The 18,524-nt window shown below is 49.4% G+C and overlaps 1 protein-coding gene across 11 annotated transcripts in view; it reads left to right on the top strand.

The window, feature by feature from the left end:
• The window catches only part of LOC123353129 (collagen alpha-1(VII) chain-like), a 196,477-nt gene extending 178,225 nt beyond the window's left edge, over positions 1-18,252 (top strand). For 10 of the 11 annotated variants that reach the window (XM_044994027.1, XM_044994002.1, XM_044993994.1 and 7 more), the window contains 6 exons: positions 236-284; positions 3,501-3,539; positions 6,128-6,295; positions 11,628-11,696; positions 13,432-13,602; positions 16,463-18,252. In XM_044994027.1, coding sequence (XP_044849962.1) covers positions 236-284; positions 3,501-3,539; positions 6,128-6,295; positions 11,628-11,696; positions 13,432-13,602; positions 16,463-16,470 — 504 coding nt within the window. In that variant the 3' untranslated portion in view covers positions 16,471-18,252. The remainder of the gene's footprint in view (positions 1-235; positions 285-3,500; positions 3,540-6,127; positions 6,296-11,627; positions 11,697-13,431; positions 13,603-16,462) is intronic. The other variant, XM_044993985.1, reaches the window with a different exon arrangement.
• Positions 18,253-18,524: the final 272 nt, after the last annotated feature.

The raw sequence follows: 18,524 nt of genomic DNA, 5'->3' as shown, positions 1-18,524 counted from the left end.
TGAGTTATCCACACGCTGCACACCCTGAACCTGATTCTCAGTGACACCAGGGTCCCTTTACACCACTCCGGCAGCAGGCGTAAAGTGGGTATAACTTACGTCCACTGGCCAAGGGGGCAGAGTCAGATGTGTGTGGCCCCAGGTAGCTGGGGGGCACGGAATCGAAGAGGAGGTCCTGGTGTCACTCACCATAGAAACCAGTTCTAAAACCAAGCTTTGCTTGCTGCAAACACAGGAAGAAGAAGTGAAGGATGTGGTCAGGAGTGAAATGAGTGACAAATGCGGTAAGTAAGCCGAAGGAAGCCCCATTTGCTGAGACGCAGCACCTCTGGGAGTCCTGTCAGTGTCTAAATTGGAGCAATTTGAATGCCAGCACAGCCCTGCTTGACGGAGCTAATATCATCCCATTAACTGCAAACAGCGACGCATTACCAGTCCAGCCCCCTAGATGAATACAAGCGTCCACTGGGCACGAGGGCTCTGCTGCAGTCTTGACCTCCTTCCCAAGCTGTAATTTTTCCCTTTAAACACTCAATTTTTCCATTTCTTTTCATGTGGCTTCAATAGCAAAGCCTTTCCTGTCTTGCCATGTCGGCTCTCTTGTAGCTGGCTGATGGTATTGTACCATGGGTAAGGGTCACGGGGTGATTGCATACACCTGACGATGGCTCCAAACCCCTCTTACTCCCATGCCAATCTTCTGGCTCTTCTTAGTAACTGGACATACAAAGTATTTCCCTTTTGGCAGATGCTCTGTCATAATGATGATGATGCAGGTGTTTGGAGTTCAAGATATGGCACAACTCCCATTACCCCAACGTCACGGGAAATGCTGTTCTCTGGGGTTCGTAGACGTAGATGGAGCATGACCCTGTTTCAACAACAAAGCATTTTGGATAATAGAGGATCAGAGAGATAATCCATAAATCATACTTAAGCCCCTTCGTTTTCAGTTTAAATCGATTTTTACGGAAAAAATTCCCAGGCTTTATAAAAACTATTATTCATTTTTTCCCGATTTTTCACCCTACTCTTGTATCATTCAAATATATAAAAAATAATGTGTTGTATTAGGAAAATACAACCCATTGCATGAGATCTATCTGTTACGATAATACATCAATCTGTGTGTGTATGCAAAGCTGCCTGTTGAAGTCAGGCTATGTATTAGTCTAGAAGATTTAGGCTATGGCTATACTTGCACTTCAAAGCGCTACCGCGGCAGCGCTGCCGCAGCAGCGCTTTGAAGCGCTAAGTGTAGTCAAAGCGCCAGCCTGTGGGGAATAACGTACAGCGCTGGGAGCCGCGCTGGGGCTTTGACCACATTGGCGCTTTGCAGCGCTGCAATTTGCAGCGCTGGAGAGGGTGTGTTTTCACACCCTGCTGCAGCGCTGCAAATTTGCAAGTGTAGCCATGGCCACACACAACAAGCAAATAGGCATGCACGCAAGCTCTGAAGTTTTCTTTGGCGATTAGAGGTATATTGTTTTCTTAAACTACTCAGAGGTGGCATTGTGTTTTGAGTTTGTTTTAGTTCTGCAGCAAACCCCACTGAATTCCATTCAACAGGGTCCGATAGGGGCAGGGAGGGGGCAGAGTTAGGGTGGGGAGCTTGGGGAAGAGGGGAGGGGCAGGGCAGGGGGTGGGGGTCGAGCACCCACTGGTGCCAGGAAAAGTTGGTGTCTGTAGTGTTGTGTGCACGGGCCCCCTGCCTATCCCAGTCTCTCGGCCACAGAAGAGCAGGAAGGGAACTGGCGGAAGCAGGCAGGAGGGAGCCTGGGGGCGAAGAGCGGGCAGTGCCATGCCAGGCTGTTTGGGGAGGCACAGCCTTCCCTGCCTATGCTACCCGCTGCCCATGTAATCAGGGTGGTGAAGGGCACAGTTCACTGGCTTGTGTAATGCAGAAGCGCAGACTAGATCAGGGGTAGGCAACTTATGGCACATGTGCCGAAGGCGGCACGCGAGCTGATTTTCAGTGGCACTCACACTGCTTGGGTCCTGGCCACTGGTCCGGGGGGGGGAGGACTCTGCATTTTAATTTAATTTTAAATGAAGCGTCTTAAACTTTTTGAAAACCTTATTTACTTTACATACAACAATAGTTTAGTTATATATTATAGACTTATAGAAAGAGACCTTCTAAAAACGTTAAAATGTATTACTGGCACGCAAAACCTTAAATTAGAGTGAATAATTGAAGACTTGGCACCCCACTTCTGAAAGGTTGCCGACCCCTGGACTAGATGATCATAATGGTCCCTTCTGGCCTTAAAATCTCTATGAATCTTTGCTGTCATACAAGGCAGCTCAGGCTAAATAGGATGGAGTTTGGTGGGTTTCCATAAGAGTTAAGACCATGCTGCAAATCCAGAACAGGGCCACCCAGAGGGGGGGCAAAGGGGGCAATTTGCCCCGGGCCCCGGGCTCCGCAGGGGCCCCCAAGAGAACAGCGGAGGCTCCCGCCTCCGCCCCTCTCCTGGAGCCTCAGCGCATCAAGCGGCGTCCTCAGACAGCGCCGCAGCGTGTCTCCGCCGGGGCCCCTGAGCCCCGCCCCGCTCAGAGCCGCGTGGTCAGGGGGCGGGGCTGGGAGCTCCGGGCTGAGCTCAGCTGCCTCCGCTCGGCGTGGAGCTCCCAGCCCTGCCCCCTCCCCACGCGGCTCTGAGCGGGGCGGAGCTCAGGCCCCGCCGGCCACACGCTGCGGCTGTTCCGGCGAGGCGCTGAGACTCCGGGTGAGGAGGGAGCCGGGGGTAAGAGGCTGGGGCCGGGGCGGGGGGGAAGCGGGACCCGCCGCCAAAGCGCAGCCCGGTCTTTGGCGGCAGGGGCCCCTTCCGTTCCGGGACCCGCCGCCGAAGTGCCCCGAAGACCCGCGGCGGGGACCCCCCCCCCGCCGAATTACCGCCGAAGACCGGGCTGCACTTCGGCGGTGGGTCCCGCTTCGGCGGTAATTCGGCGGCGGGGGGCTCCCGCCGCGGGTCTTCGGGGCACTTCGGCGGCGGGTCCCGGAACGGAAGGGCCCCCCGCCGCCGAAGACCCCGGGCCCCCGGAATCCTCTGGGCGGCCCTGATCCAGAATCATTCTCCTTTGTTTCCTGTTCCCCTCTGTTCCAGAGACCACCATTCCAGACAGTGAGCTCTGTCCCTAATCCATGCCCTGTACCTTAGAAGCCACATGACATTCATTCCTTCCTTCTTGTCAATGGCATGTCTTATTAAGACTAACTGGAACTGGTTGCAATTTTTGTTTTCTTCTCCGTGGAAAATTTTGACTTTTCATGGAGAAATTTTCAGTTACTGAACAAAAACACTGAACATTTTTGAGCAAAGCAGAGACTTTCTGTGAACATTTTCATTTAGTTGAAAATCTGACATTTCCACCAAAAAAAAAGTTTTGATGGAAAATCTTTGCCCACCCCTAACCCTGCCTCTGACCCCACAATGCCTTGGCTTGCCTGGTCTTGTGTGTGCTTTATTCATGAATCCCTTTCTTTCCTATCTTTGCAGTTTGTGCAGGTGAGTTGGGACGAATGCCCATAAACAGCGGTAAGTTTGTTATCATTTATGTAACCTGAAAAACACACGTGGAGTTTTACAGTCAAATAAAAGACATGGGCCCAGATCCATAAAAGATTTAGGTGTTGTAATGCCTAACCTCTAAGCACCTAGAAAATCACTGGAATGCACAAAGTCTGAGTTAGGTGTCTACACTTCCTATACAACGATGTGGAGAGAGAGGCACCTTAGAACACGATCCATGAAAACCAGCAGCGAGGTGGTGTCCTGCCTATACTAGCCAATGGGAGGTGCTCATGAGAGGGATGTGTCCTAAGCCCTGCCCCCTCTCACAGCAACCTGCAGCAAGGAGCCCCTCTCCTGAAGGCAAGTGGAGGAGGAGGCAGAACCCCTATAACTTTTAGCCTAGTGGTTAGAGCACATACCTGGGGTGTGTTGTTATGGGAGAATTAAATTTGACATTACTCCAGTCAGCCATTTTGTGTGTCCAGCCACTGCTAGCTAAAAACCAAATACCACATAACTAAAATAATTTTTAAAACTCTAAAAAGCAAAGCCAAATAGCTGCATGTCTGCAGTCTTACTAATCAAAATAAAAAAATGAATATACCATAAAAATAAAAAAAATCAACAACCTTAATTTTAAATACCCCTAACATATACATTTTATTATTATAACTAAAAATACTTTGCTAATAAAAAATAAACAATTTTTGCTAAAACAAAAAAAAATAGTAATCCAGTAGGGATTACTATAATAACTCACTAAAAATCACTATAAATGATATACTTTATTTATATTAACTATAAAAAATGAAATAAAAATACACTTTAAAACAATCCAAAAAATTTTTTCTTCAAGACAAAAGCGAACACCTAAACTCCCCAACAGCTGGACGGAAGGAGGGCCCCCGGAAACCCGGCTGTTAATCGCTCAAAACCATCTCAAAGTTTAAGTAACTATAATATTTAAAGTTCTCTAAACCTGTTGCTATAGTGTATATGTGTATGTACTTAAAATCTATTAAAAAAGTAATTTGAAGTAAAAACACGCTTGTTTATACCAATCATATATCAAACAAAAAAGACTTTATCCCTATTCATTGATTCCTAACACTCCCTAAAAAAATTATTAAATTGCCACTACTTTAAATTCAAAAAACCCTAAATAGCAGGTTCAGTTCCCCCTTTGCCAAATGAGGGGAAGAGAATTTGAACGGGGGGAGGCTCCAGCTTCTCAGAAAGTGTCCTAACCACTGAGCTATGGGGTATTCTGGTGTGGGGGCTCCCTCAGTCTCGCCTTTGACGTTTTGTCCCATGCTGGACAAACAATTCAAGTGTCCTCTGGAGCCTCTAGGTCAGAGGTTCCCAAACTGGGGGGCATGGAGGAACGTTCCGGGGTGTGTGGCTGGGGCCTGGGCCAGCCCCCATGGGGGGCGGGGAGGGAGACCCACCCAGCCCCTCTCCTGGCCCCAGCCCCGGCAGTTGTCCGCCCCACACCTGTTGGGCCTACACCCTGGGCTCTGCTCCCAGCTGCCCCAGCTGCTGGCCCCATGCCCGGGGTCCTGGAGACCAGCTCTGCACCCAGGGCTCCACGCTCAGGGCCCTAGCTGCCAGCCTTGGCCCCCTGCCGGGGCTTCACTTCCAGCCCCTTCCCTGCCCCCAGCTGTGGTCCCAGCCTCAGCCCCCTTACTCCTGTCCATGTCTCCCCCCCCCCGAGCCATGCCCCTACTCTGGGCCCTGGGGGGAGGGTCCAGACAGGGGTAAGGGGAGTGTGACCCTGAAAAGTTTGGGGATCACTTCTCTAGGTGCTACCATAATACAAATAAATGACCAATAATCGCCACCTTCGCGTTTTAAACAGTGGAACATGTAGTGACTGCTCTTGTTCCCATGTGAGCACCCTGGTGCGCTCGCACACTCCCCTTGGATTTGTACATAGAAGCAGCAACCTCCCACCATTTTGTGTGATCAACCCATCAATGGTGCAAAGATTCCTCACGAGTGAGCAACACAGAGCAGGAATGAGCAGGGGCGGCTCTAGGCATTTAGAGCCTCACGGCAGGCTGGTCCCGCAGCTTTGGCGGACCACCCGCAGGCACGACCAGCGGACCATCCGCAGGCAAGCCGCCAAAGACAGCCTGTCTGCCGCCCTCGCGGCGACAGGCAGAGCGCCCCCAGTGGCTTGCCGCCCCAAGCACGCGCTTGGCGTGCTGGTGCCTGGAGCCGCCCCTGGGAATGAGATTAGCCCAATCAGCCATTCAGCACTGGGGCATGTGGTTCGGGCGTGTGCACACATCCACACCCTGCTTTGCACTGTTCAACCAGCTTCGTTTCTGACACAGCTGTTAAGTTTGGGTTGGTGCACGCTGTAGATCCAGCTTTCGATCTACATAACTTGAGTGTCCCTTTTTACTCGTACTCAACTGAAGTATTAGCCAGGATTATCTTTCCCCAATAAATGACATGGCTGTAGAACTCTGTGTGGTTTGAAGTTAGGCTTCTCCTACCATTGTCTATAGATTTCTGCCATCATAGGATTATTGAGGTCCCCTCTCCAATCTGTACCAATACTTTTCATTCAGGTAAAGACTTTCACTTACTAATTAAATCTGCAGACCTGGGTGCAGACTCTCCAGGAGAATTCAGCAGGAATATCAAAGAGAATTTTCAATCGCCAGAACTCATCGGGAAGGCCAATGAAGCTCAACAAGAATTACTTAGTGAAAGACAGAATACAACCGAACCAGAGATGCCTATCATGGAATCAACTCCATTTATGCCTGGTAATTTATTTTGATGTGGTTGTGTGTGCGTTTTAGCTTTGGCTACAGTTGACAACGACCCCCCTCCCCACCTCACCCACGGCAGCCTGGGAATTGTAGTAATAAGACCACTTTCCAGTCTACCGATGGAACGCGGGCCATGCCAGGATGTCTGATGGCATGGGACTGGAAACCCAGGAAGGACAGCCAGGGTTGGAAGACCATGAATGGAAACAGTTCAGAGATGATTGGTGGGAAACAAACCTGTAACTAGCTACAATGATCCCATAGGCTGTATGAGTGTGTTGGTAAGGTGGAGAGACCAGGACCATCACTGAATGTAGGCTGCAATCTGCCCTGGAAACTGGGGGAGGTAAAACTTCAGTCCTGACAGCGTGTTGCTGTTTTCGGCCAAGCTGTAGGGCTAGAGGTGGGAATTACTGGGTGAAGTTCTCTGGCCTGTGTCATGCGCAGGTCATAGAATCATAGAATATCAGCCTTCCAAGGGGAGCAGTGGGGGCAAAAGGCATAGCTGGCTTCAAAACTAAGCTTGATACGTTTGTGGAGGGGATGGTATGATGGGATAGCCTAATGTTGGCAATTAATTGATCGTTGACTATTAGCGGTAAATATGCCCAATGGCCTGTGATGGGATGTTAAAGGGGGTGGGATCTGAGTTACTGCAGAGAATTCTTTCCTGGGAGTCTGGCTGGTGAGTCTTGCCCACATGCTCAGGGTTTAGCTGATTGCCATATTTGGGGTCGGGAAGGAATTCCTCATTCCAGAGGCCCTGGGGGTTTTTCACCTTCCTCTGCAGCATGGGGCATGGGTCACTTGGTGGAGGATTCTCTGCACCTTGAAGTCTTTAAACCATGATTTGAGGACTTCAACTGCTCAGACATAGGTTAGGGGTTTGTTACAGGAGTGGGTGGGTGAGATTCTGTGGCCTGCGTTGTGCAGGAGGTCAGACTAGACGATCATAACGGTCCCTTCTGACCTTAAAGTCTATGACTCTATGATTCTATCAGGGTTGGAAGGGACCTCAGGAGGTCATCTAGTCCAACCCCCTGCTCAAAACAGGACCTGATCCCCAACTAAATGATCTTAGTCCGAGTAGATGATCTTAATTGTCCTTCTGGCCAAGGGCGCTGGACCCTTTGTAGAAGTGTGTGTGCGTGTGGGGGTGTCAAGGCCAAATTCTCCCCTCCCTCTCCGCGGCTGGCTGCTCTGGGGTGAGCCAGCTGCCCTCTCTTATGGCACCACAGCAGCCCCTGGTGGGTGAAAGGTGTAATTGCAGCACCTCCGGGGCAGAATCTATTATTCTGCGGGCGGACGGTGGGCGGGAAACTTGCAGGGACATAAATTCTGCGCTTATGTTTCTTTTGTTAAAAAGCAGGGGGGACATGGCTCCCTGGCCCCGGTGTTGGTCCTTAAATCTATGGGAAAAGGAACCTCTGGATGACAAACCGATACAGATATCAAACAGCAGGAGACCGTTCCTTTGTTAGCTGTCTGAAGCCTGCCTTTCTATACCCAGAATGCTTTTTCTCCACCCTTTATCTCAGGGTTGCATTACTGTGCTTCCAGGCTGTGTCTGCCCAGCTTTCTCTCTGCTGCAGCTGTCTTGCTTCTGTCCCTGTGTCTCTCGGGGTGCGATGGCTCTGTCCCGCCAACACAGATTGTAGGTGGTGGTGTAGCAGTGTCAGTTGCAGGATATTAGAGAGACAAGGTGGGTGAGGCAATGTCCTTTAGCAGACCCACTTCTGCTGGCGAGAGAGACAAGCTTTCGAGCTACCCAGCTCTTCTGCGGCTCTCCCTCCAGACCTGAGGAAGAGCTCCTTGTAGCGTGAAAGCTTGTCTCTCTCACCATCAGAACTTGGTCCATTCATAGGCACTGGCTTTTATTTTAACCTGGGAGTACTCCACCCTGATGCCTCACCCCCACTCCGCCCCTTCCCCCAAGGCTCTGCCCTCACCCTGCCTCTTCCCGCCCCCACTCCACCCCCTCGTCTGAGGCCCCTGCCTGCCCACCACTCACTGCTCTCCGCTCTCCCTCAAACCCCTCCCCAAGCTGCCAAACAGCTGTGCCTGGTGGGTGCTGAGCACCCGCTATTTTTTTTCCATGGGTGCTCCAGCACCAGAGCACCCACGGAATTGGCACCTGTGGGCCCCCATCTTGCCCCACCAACACAGAGCCAGACATACAAAAGCCTGGTCTACACTAAAAAGTTAGTTGGACCCAGCTTCGTCACTCAGGGGTGTCAAAAATCTGTATCCTACCCTGATGGGAGAACCCCTCCTGTGGGCGTAGGGAGTGTCTACACCCAAAGGCTACAGACGGGCAGCTGCAACTGTGCTGTTGTAGCGTTTCATCTAGACGAGATGCGATAAATTATCCCCGATAGATTGATCCCTACCTGCCAATCTGGTGGGTAGTGAAGACCTGCCCCCTGTTATTAGGAACCCTGAACTTCTAGGTCCTAGTCCTATTGTCTCATGTGTTGTACAGGATAATGACACTTATGTACCTGGTACTGACCTTTGTAAAGCATTGCGCTCCATGGAGGACAAGCGCTAGAGAAGTGCTAGGTCTTAATGATTATTATGCACCTGTAAAGGAAAATCCACAATCTGTTCTTTGCTTCCTGTCCTGTCCGAATCCCCTGCCGCCCAGGACCAACTGTCTGGAACTATCCGTACTTGCTCGTTACTGGAAAGGGGCAGGGGGCCGTTCCCTCACCTTCAGTGCAATCAGCAGTAATATCCCTCCGCAGAGAGCCGGGAGTGGGTGTGCTAGGAGTGCTGCTCCTGGGTTAATAGCAACGCCGAAGTGGGTGGAGTTTATTTTGTCCAGACTCCTTGACATGCTGCTTTCGGCGGCTGTGAAATTGCATCCGTAATCAGAGGCTCTTATGAGAGGCCAGGCTTTGCGGCCAGGCTCCGACCCTGTGGAGAGGAAAAGAGCAGGGGTGAGGATGGAGGCAGGTTCTGCATTGCAAATGGAAAGGCTCGTTCAGTGTAGCACACTGTGCTCATTGCAGACTCACTAGCCGTTGCAGCGCGGCATCCTTCCGGGTGGGCTTTTCATGCCAGAAAATAGCTGTACATGAGCGAGCGATTCACGGGGACAGACGTACACTGGGCCTGATGTTCCTCCAACATACCGTAGGCGTCGACTCTGTGGATACTCCGAGGCTGGAGCACCCATAGAAAAAAAACTAGTGGGTGGTACTGTAACCCCACACCTTCTGGGTGTGGGGTTCTGTCCCATCTAGTGGCACCGAGACCACTTAGAGAGATTAATGAATCTGCTCTACAGCCTTAGCTAACAGCCAGGTGGCTTTTACCTCATGCTGTAGAGGCTCATGCACTAAGCTCCAGAGGTCCCTGGTTCAATCCTGCCTGCTGGCAACCAGGGTCTGTTGGCGTTGCACTACTCCCCAGTCACCTGCCGATCCGCTGTTCTGCGGCAGGCAGGAGGGGGCAGAGTGGTGGTGGGAAGAGGTGGAGCGAGGGTGGGGCATATTCAGAGAGGGGGCAGAGCGGAGCAGGTGGAGGGAGGATGGGGCTTTGGGGGGAAAGGGTGGAGCGGGGGAAGGAAGAGGCAGAGTGAGGGTGGGGCTTTGGGGGAAGGGGCGGAGTGGGGCGGGGCCTCAGGTGGAGTGGGGGTGGAGCAGCCACCCAGCGGTGCCTGTGCAACATACCAGTGTAGATCAAGACTAATGGCACTGAACTCAGCAGAGTCACACAGCTACACCACTGTGGGAAAGCGGCTCGGATTTTTCCGAGGCGGCACTAAAAGGCAGCATAGGAAGTGTGGCTGCGCCAGTACCAAGATCTTTGAAAGTGGTTCAGGCGACTGCCCCTCTAACCAGATACACAATCCCAGCGCTGGCTGGAGTGCGGAGTGGGGCCTGTCGCACCTCCTCGCTTCGTGACCCCAGGTCACTGCATCTGCAGCCCAAAATCATGTGGGCCCCGTATCGCACTGCAAAATGGGCATAGTATCTAACCCTGCCCATAGGTACTGCAGTGAGAGGCGCCTTCAAAATAGAAACAATCGAGATGCAGATGGAAACAGAAAGCCTGGGCTTCCGAGGGCAGGACTCCACAGGGAGCTTCCCTCGGCATAACTACGTCCTTCGGGGGTGTGAAAAACCCACCCCCCTGAGGGAAGTAGCTCTGGTGATGTAACCACTATAGACAGCGCTAGGTCGACGGAAGAATTCTTTTGTCAACCTAGCTATTGCCTCTTGGGGAGGTGGGTTACCTACGCCGATGGGAGAATCTCTCCCCTCAGCATAGGCAGTCTCAGCGCCACCGGAGAGGTTTAAATGTAGACGTTCCCTGAGAGACTTTTCACAGATGGTGCAAAGGAACAAAGAACCTTCCCTTCCTTTTTTCTTTTTTCTTTTTAACCCACTGTGCTTTATTTTCAAGGGGCGCCTGCCTTCCTGGGAGGTTTCATATCTAACTGCACCTATCACATTCTAGGATGGAGCTGGCTCACAAACCTGCCATGCCACCACTTCTCTTCATTCATGTAATGGAAGCAAAGTTTACAAGACTCATTAAAGAAAAGAGCCCTGACATCTAGAGACAGGCCCGGACCGACCTCCTCCGGCCAAACTACCCTGAGTTTGGGGAAGAGTGCTTGAAATAGAAATCCATTTATGGATCTTACTATCAGCTAAATCCAAATATCACCTAACATGGTCACTGAATCCAAATTTTGCAGCCTCCCTGCTTTGTCCTCTAAGGAGCTGCCTTCTCCACTTCGGGGTCTTTATCATACATTGATGGCATCACCCGTCTGGGTCTAAATTTACTTTAAAGAAACATTTTGGATCTCAGGAGTTTGCGATCAGTTGCCTGGACTCCATGTTATTGAATCAAAGCTGTAGCTGTCTCCAGCTGGCAATCCCATTAGAGCCTGGATTGCCAGCAACAGGGCACACAAATGGGTTTGCTAGGTGATGAGTGTGGACAGGCATTCTAAATGCTAACAGGATTCTGCAATAAGGCACCTATTACTGCTGGATTACCATCGCTTCTGGCTTTTCAAACCTCTCAAATTTACAGAACCCCAATCTGACATTTATCTCCCTTCTCCCACAAACACCACAGATACTTCTGTGTTCTCTAACATCTGACCTTTCTGACTGAGTTGTTAAAAGCCATTAAGAATTTTATTGCCACCGATTTCCACCTCTCACCAGTTGTTCTGTGACATTTATCAAGAGCTTGTTATACGACGGAAAACCATGTAAACCTGTAACGATCAATATTTAAATCACGGCTGATTTATTTGCACGCCCTCATTAACTGTGATTTCCATTTGCTTTCTCTGCAGCTCCCAGTGATAAGCAGCTAATGGCTCAGGCTCGGCGCGAGCAGCGACGTGCCCGCCGCCCATTAGAAGGTGAAATGCACTGAATTATATGGCATTTAGGGAAGTCACTTTCGGGAGAGGAAGTGCTTTTTAAAATTGAGCTCAAGGGACACACACATGGAAACAGTTACCCCTGCTAACTAGCACCACAGGAAATCTCCGTCTCTCTTCTCCTGCATGAACTTAGGAGCCGGCCTTTCCCCGGTTGTTGAGATAATTGAGATAACTAATTGCAACCTGCTGCCCCCTGCGACAGTGTTGTCCATCCAGCCTGAGTGGCCCTGCAAACCGGGTCAAGTGTCTCAGGATGCTGCCGGGGTCAGAGAGTGCCACAAAGAGCCTTCAGCAGAGTTTAACAGTGGAAGGGTTCAGCCACATGTTTGGAGATCAGACGCTATGGGGATGGGCCCCTAGGAAGACATAAGCTAGCACCTAGTGGGGTTTGCGAGGTCTGGGGCAGGAAAGCGTTCTCTTGCTTTCCAGCCCCTAGAAATCGGATTTCCTGCCGAGATGAAACTGGCTTGGATGCTCGCAGACAGTGAGATGTTTTAGGCCCCGTCTGCACAAAATCCATGAGGCAGTTGAGCAGCCCGGGCTGTCTCTGCTCAAGATGCAGCCGAACTGGAGCCGCAGGGGGGGTTGCAGGTTGGGACGGGGCTGCCTGCAGGAATAGAGGCTTTGAGGCAGGTCCGTGCATTGCCAGAACTGCCTGGAGGGGAAGCATGCTCGGCACTTCATTCATTTTCCTGAGTATCCTATTCATCCAGTACAATCCAGCCTGCCATGCCAGCTCAGGCCACACACACGCCACTCCTGAAGGCCCAGATCTGGCCCCCCTTGCTTGCACTGCGCAGTACCTTACTCTGTGAGTAATCCTCTTGAACTCAATGGCGCTACTTGTGGAGCAAGGTGCTGGCCTGGACACACCATTGGAAAACTCACATAGGGCAGGATTCTGCCATGGCAAGCAGTCAGGCCCAGATCCTGGAAGGTATTTAAGCTCCTAACTCCCCTTGAAAGTTAGGGGCCTAAATCCCTTTGAATTTAGGCTTGAAATTAGACAAAGGTTTCTAACCATCAGGGGAGTGCAATTCTGGAACAGCCTACTGAGGGAAACAGTGGGGGCGAAGGACCTCCATGACTTTACGATTAAGCTGGATAAGTTTATGGAGGGGATGGTATGATAGGATAACGGGTTTAGTCAATAGGTCAATAACGTGCCACACTGGTAATTAGTACAAAGGGTGAATGTTGGGATATTGTTAGCCTTTTCCAGAGGGTCTGGCTGGAGAGTCTTGCCCGCATGCTCGGGGTTCAGCTGATCGCCATATTTGGGGTCAGGAAGGAATTTTCCTCCAGGGTAGATTGGCAGTGGCCCTGGAGGTTTTTCGCCTTCCTCCGAAGCATGGGGCAGGGGTCGCTTGCTGGTGGATTATCTGCTACTAGAAGTCTCTAAATCACGATTTGGAGCATTCAACAGCAGAGTCAAGGGAGAGAATTAGCTCAGGAGTGGGTGGATCGGCTTATGTGGCCTGCATCTTGCAGGAGGTCAGACTAGATGATCATAATGGTCCCTTCTGATCTTGAATTCTATGATTCTATGATTCTATGATCTGGGCCTACCTTATTCTCTCTGAATCCCCATTGAAATGAACAGGGCTATTTACACAGTAAGCTGCTGCTCAGCGGGAGTAAGGGGGCAGGATCTGTCCCGTTGCTTTCTGTTCCAGCATCAGTCATTGGGTGGGGACCTGTTTCATTTCAGACCCTTGTCGGCTGCCGATGGACGAGGGCTCCTGCCTGCACTACACGTTGCTCTGGTATTACCATGGAGAAGCCAACGCCTGCAGGCCGTTCGTGTTTGGAGGCTGTGGAGGGAACAGCAATCGGTTTCAGTCCAAACTAACATGTGAGCGTTGGTGTAAAATCACAACAGGTAGGGGGACTTCTCTTCCATTCGCTTATGACAGTGGCACGCACATGCCCACATCCGCCAGTTTGCGACATTAGCAACCTTTTTAGAAAAGTGCTGCTTAAATTAAGCTGATCCTGCTCCTCTGAGCCCTTCTGCACTGTGACATCACAGTTCTCGCCCATGGAAATGATGATGATGTCACAAGCACAGGGCGGCATCATCAGCAGAACGGACTGGGCAATGGGAGAAAGTTGATACCAGCAGGGAGTGGAAATAAGACACAACAGACACAAAGGTCTTACTTGTGAGGCGGGAGTCACCATCAGTTGAAAAGCCAGGCGTCCATCTGAGATGCTCTGCCTCCCATTGTTACAGGCCACATCGCTGGTTCTGAAAGAGAGGAGGGGACCAAAGTTCCCAGTTTCAATCTATTAACTTTGAACGTTGGTGGCGCTGACTTTGTGCAGAGTCACTTCCACTGGTGAGCCTGCAGAGTTGGTCCTTTCCCTCTGTTGTTTGTGCCAGTCTTTCATGCTGCAACAGGAAAAGGTGACGGTAAAACCTTACAAATTGGCTGGGCGATCCCGGGGGTGGAGGGCAGGTGTACGCCCTGGAATGACCCTTTTAATTGGCTCGATTCCATGTGGATGAGATCCCTTTAATCTTTCTTGCCAGAAACAAAGCAGATGCTGGAATGATAAGTCAGCACTGGTTCCCTTTGCGCCTATGGAAACTTGCTTTGACACTGCTGACATGTGTTAACGTGTTCCCTGCGAACACAATCTGGTCCCTTAACAATTCCATCCAGCGGATGCAAGATGTTCTAATCAGTGGCATTATTAAGCGCATAGAAGGAAATCTTTGTTAGAAGCAGCCTTTGTAGTGCAAGTTCCCCCTTAATGTTTGAAACTGACAAAAAGCATTTCTTACGGCTAAATTTCACAGGAACCCTAGGGTCTGTGCCCTTTGACCTCTCAGGTTTTCTTCTGACCTCCTTAGTTTTCTTCTGACCCTGTCTAACTATCTCTCTGGTCTGTACAGCAGACAAGGGTCCAGTCTCCAGTGGCATAGCTCCATTGAAGTCACCAATCTACCTGATCTGGCCCCAAAGCTCCTTGTGCTCAGAATCAAACCTCATGCAGGGGCTCACATGGCAAAAATTGTTCTTGGAAGCACAGCTGGATTTCCATTGCCTAATTTAAAGTCTGTGGGGTTAGATAAACAGGTAAGCACCTCTTCAGGGTGGCTGCCGGTTTGCAGAGATATCCCAGAGGAAATTGGATGCTGCTGTCGACAATAACCCCAATTTTATCTGCAGCTGATCAGTGGCTAAAATGAGGGACATTTGTCTCGGCCTCTGCATAGATCAAATCCAACAAATCGCCCTGTGGGTAGCAGTCTAGACAAAATTCACTCTCCACAGTCAAGTTTCTGATGATGTTCTAAGAGTTTCTGATGATGTTCATTAGATACAGCTGTAGATGTGTTGGGGGTGGAGGGTGGGTCTAAGAGTCTTAAAACACAAAGTTCAGATTCACTTCAGAGTTTGCAGGTGTTTGGCTCTCGGTGTCTGATTTAAGCCCATTCCTAATATGTATAAAATACACTCATTTAGTCACTGTTTCGCATGGATTCAGACCTCAGTTACATCTTTCTGGTGAGCAAAAGAATTTTCTTAGTCAAAGACTCAAATGCTATGCCATACAAATCTACCAACAGATTAAGTGGATCCAACCCAGGTCAGCACCTGCATCACCCTACTGGAGAGCAGCTGGTTGCTTAGGACAGCAAATGTGTAATGTATCTGAGGGGTAGCCGGGTTAGTCTGGATCTGTAAAAGCAGCAAAGAGTCCTGTGGCACCTTATAGGCTAACAGACGTATTGGAGCATAATGATTCTTGATTGTCTGAGCCACCGAGTATGACATTCTAAATGGCCGAGAAATACAGCCTAGCAACAGCGGTGGTGCCTTGGGCAGTCACTGGTTTGATACCCATGAAATCCCAGCCACCGGGCTGAGTGAGCGCCTGATGTGGGAGACAGGAACACCTATGCAATCTGAGCGTCCACCCATAAACACGGTAGCTTGCAGTCTACCCTGCCAGGTTCCTCTGGCGATCAAGGCAATGGGACTAGGCGTTAAATATTAACAGTCTGACGATGCGTCACAATCAGGGAATAGAATCGGGGCGCACAGTTTCTGCCAAAGTTAGCACATTTTGAAAGGTGGGCTGGATTTGGTCCGGGAAGTCTAGTATATTTCCTTACCATGTGGGGGCCAGCAGAAGGGAGCACATTGGAAGGGCAGGGCAGGAAGTCTGAGAATGGCTAGAGCAGGATGAAATTTTTTGACCCCACCTCTTTATCAGCGAAAAATGCAGACCCGGGTCAATGGAAATGTTTTGTGAATTTGCCACATTGTTTCAGTGAGAAAAGGAGCAAACCCACACCCGAAAACATCGAAAGATTTTTGTTTGGACAATTTTCAAAAAGAAATGTCTATTTTTCATGGGGAAAATGGCCGTTTCTGTTTTGAAACGTCTTCCAGTTTTCGAAAAATCTTCCAGAGACAGCTAGACCTCGAAACAAAACGTTTTGTTTTGGGTCAAACAAAAAGTTTCATTCAGCCCCAAAAGAAATGTTTGGTCAACTTTTTGGTTCAGTGAAAATTTTGAAACAAAAGCTGTGGGGGCGGTCAACTCCGCCAAAATTGTTTAGAACAGCCCAAGAATTGAAAAATGACTTATTAAAAATTAGTCTTAACACTGTTCCTCCTGCAATGGGAATGTCACAAGAAACTCAGAGAGGAGCGGACCTTCCAGCCAGCCTCCAACTGAACCCATTTGTTTTCTCTTTCCTTTCTCTCCAAAATCTCTCCCAGGAAGGTGACTGGCTGCAGACAGGTGATATAAATGAGAAGGGAGCTGCAGGAGGTGAATCCAGGACAGCTCAGAGGTTGGAAATACAGCAAGATGAGCCATTTAACACAAAGAGGTGGTAGACGTTAGTTCTGCAAACAAGGAGATCGTTATGGTTATGGATATGTAATGAATCGGACTGATAAGGGAATCTTTTGTTTGGCTGGAAAAGCTGAAGTGTTCAGAGGTGCTTGACGGTCCCATTCATACTGTGCAAAACCCAACAGACACCTAAATGTTCTTTTATTTTTTTAAATAAAACTGTAGGTTAAGCCAACCTTGCCTAATTCCAGTCACCTGCTCACCAGGAGTTCTTTGTGATGGGCAAGTCAAATGTAATTGTTTTTCCATTACCATCAGTTTGGTAAGGCAGGACGGGGCAGTTTTGCTGGTAAATGTTTTGTGATGCTCATATTAAATTGTCATTAGGGATATGGAACCAGTTTGGGACAACTTGGATCATCGTTCAAATCAGCCTTCAGCCATCGCTCACTCTAGCTTGTTTGCCATTTTCACGTCTCCCCACTTCCTGGTTTCTTCCAGAATCGGAAGCCGTTGTGAGGGAGGGGGCCTGATCTGAGCACAGAACTGGGTGCATGGAACTTCTTGAGTTTTAATCCCAGCTCTGCCACTGAACTCTGTCTGTGGCCTTGGACAAGTCACTTAGCCTCTCTCTGCTTCAGATTCCCACCCGTAATACAGGGGTGTGTTGAGCACTAATTAGTTAATCTCACTGCAGAGGGAACATGCCAAGTGTTACTAAAATCTCACAAGAAAGACTTTTCTCAAATTGGGTGATACCACTCTGGAAATCATTGCCTTGCCCTGTGAAATTTCAAACCCAGTTTCTAGATCAGAGTGTTTTGGATAAATTTGGAGGGCAATCCTAACTGTTACCAATTTAGCTGCCAGATGCTGAGATCAGCAGCTGCAGGGATAGATGGGCTTATGGTAAAGATTCCAGTGTCTTGGATCTAAGTAACACGGGCTGAGAGGTCCCCTTCAGATGAGAAGAATAGAATCCTTTGAACCAAATTTCATAAGGCAGGAGTAACCAGTTCTCAGAGGAGCCACTCTTTGTCATCAGGGTGACCCAGCATGAGATGCGTCTGTATCTGTCTTAAGGTACAAGAGACTCTTAGATCTTTTTAAATCTTTAATCATTTCATTGCCAATGGGAAAATGAAAAAGGAAATTACAAACAACTTAGAGTTGGTAAGGAAATATTAATTATCTCTAGTATATATACTGTAGCTAAAAATTGCACCCACTAATTGGGGCTTGGTTAACAAAGGCAATTCCTGAACTGGCAAATTTTCTGGCTTAATATAACCGTTCCGGTCTCTAATTTATGTATTTCATGCAAAATTCCTTTGACTTGGTCCTGAACAGGAGAGGCAATGTAGTCTAGTACAGGAAGCATGGCATTCCTGAATTCCCAGTCAGCCTCTGCCACTGACTACCCTCCGAAGACTTTGGCAAGTCACTTCACCTCTCTGTGGCCATTATAATGACTGTTCTGATACTCATTCATTCATTTAACAGGAGTGTTGTGCAGTTTAATTGCTTTGTAGTATGGTGTCCAAAGCCAGCCAGCGGTAGAGATTAAATAGAAGGAAGGCTAAACACCCATGACTTTAAATGAAGGACTGGGTGGTTTGTACAGAACACACCCTCTTGCTAATGGTTCTTCAAATAACTGTGCCCATCTCCTCTGTGAATGTGTATTCTTTTGTTCTGTATATAGAGAAAACATTAGTTTTCATTAAACCATTTAAAGGACAACTTGTCTTTGTGAATTTTTGAGTGAAAACTCCCCACATTTTTTTTTCAAGACAACCCCGATGGGAGTAGTGGTTTAATAAGGGTTATGGGAGAGGAAGTAGAGAAGTACACCGCTACCTCGCTATAACGCCACCCGATACAACACGAATTCGGATATAACGCGGTAAAGCAGTGCTCCGGGAGGGCGGGGCTGCGTACTCCGGCGGATCAAAGCAAGTTCAATATAACGCAATTTCACCT

Source organism: Mauremys mutica, chromosome 1, assembly GCF_020497125.1.
Source record: "Mauremys mutica isolate MM-2020 ecotype Southern chromosome 1, ASM2049712v1, whole genome shotgun sequence".
Lineage (NCBI taxonomy): Eukaryota > Metazoa > Chordata > Testudines > Geoemydidae > Mauremys > Mauremys mutica.
This window is presented reverse-complemented; position numbering and strand designations above follow the sequence as displayed.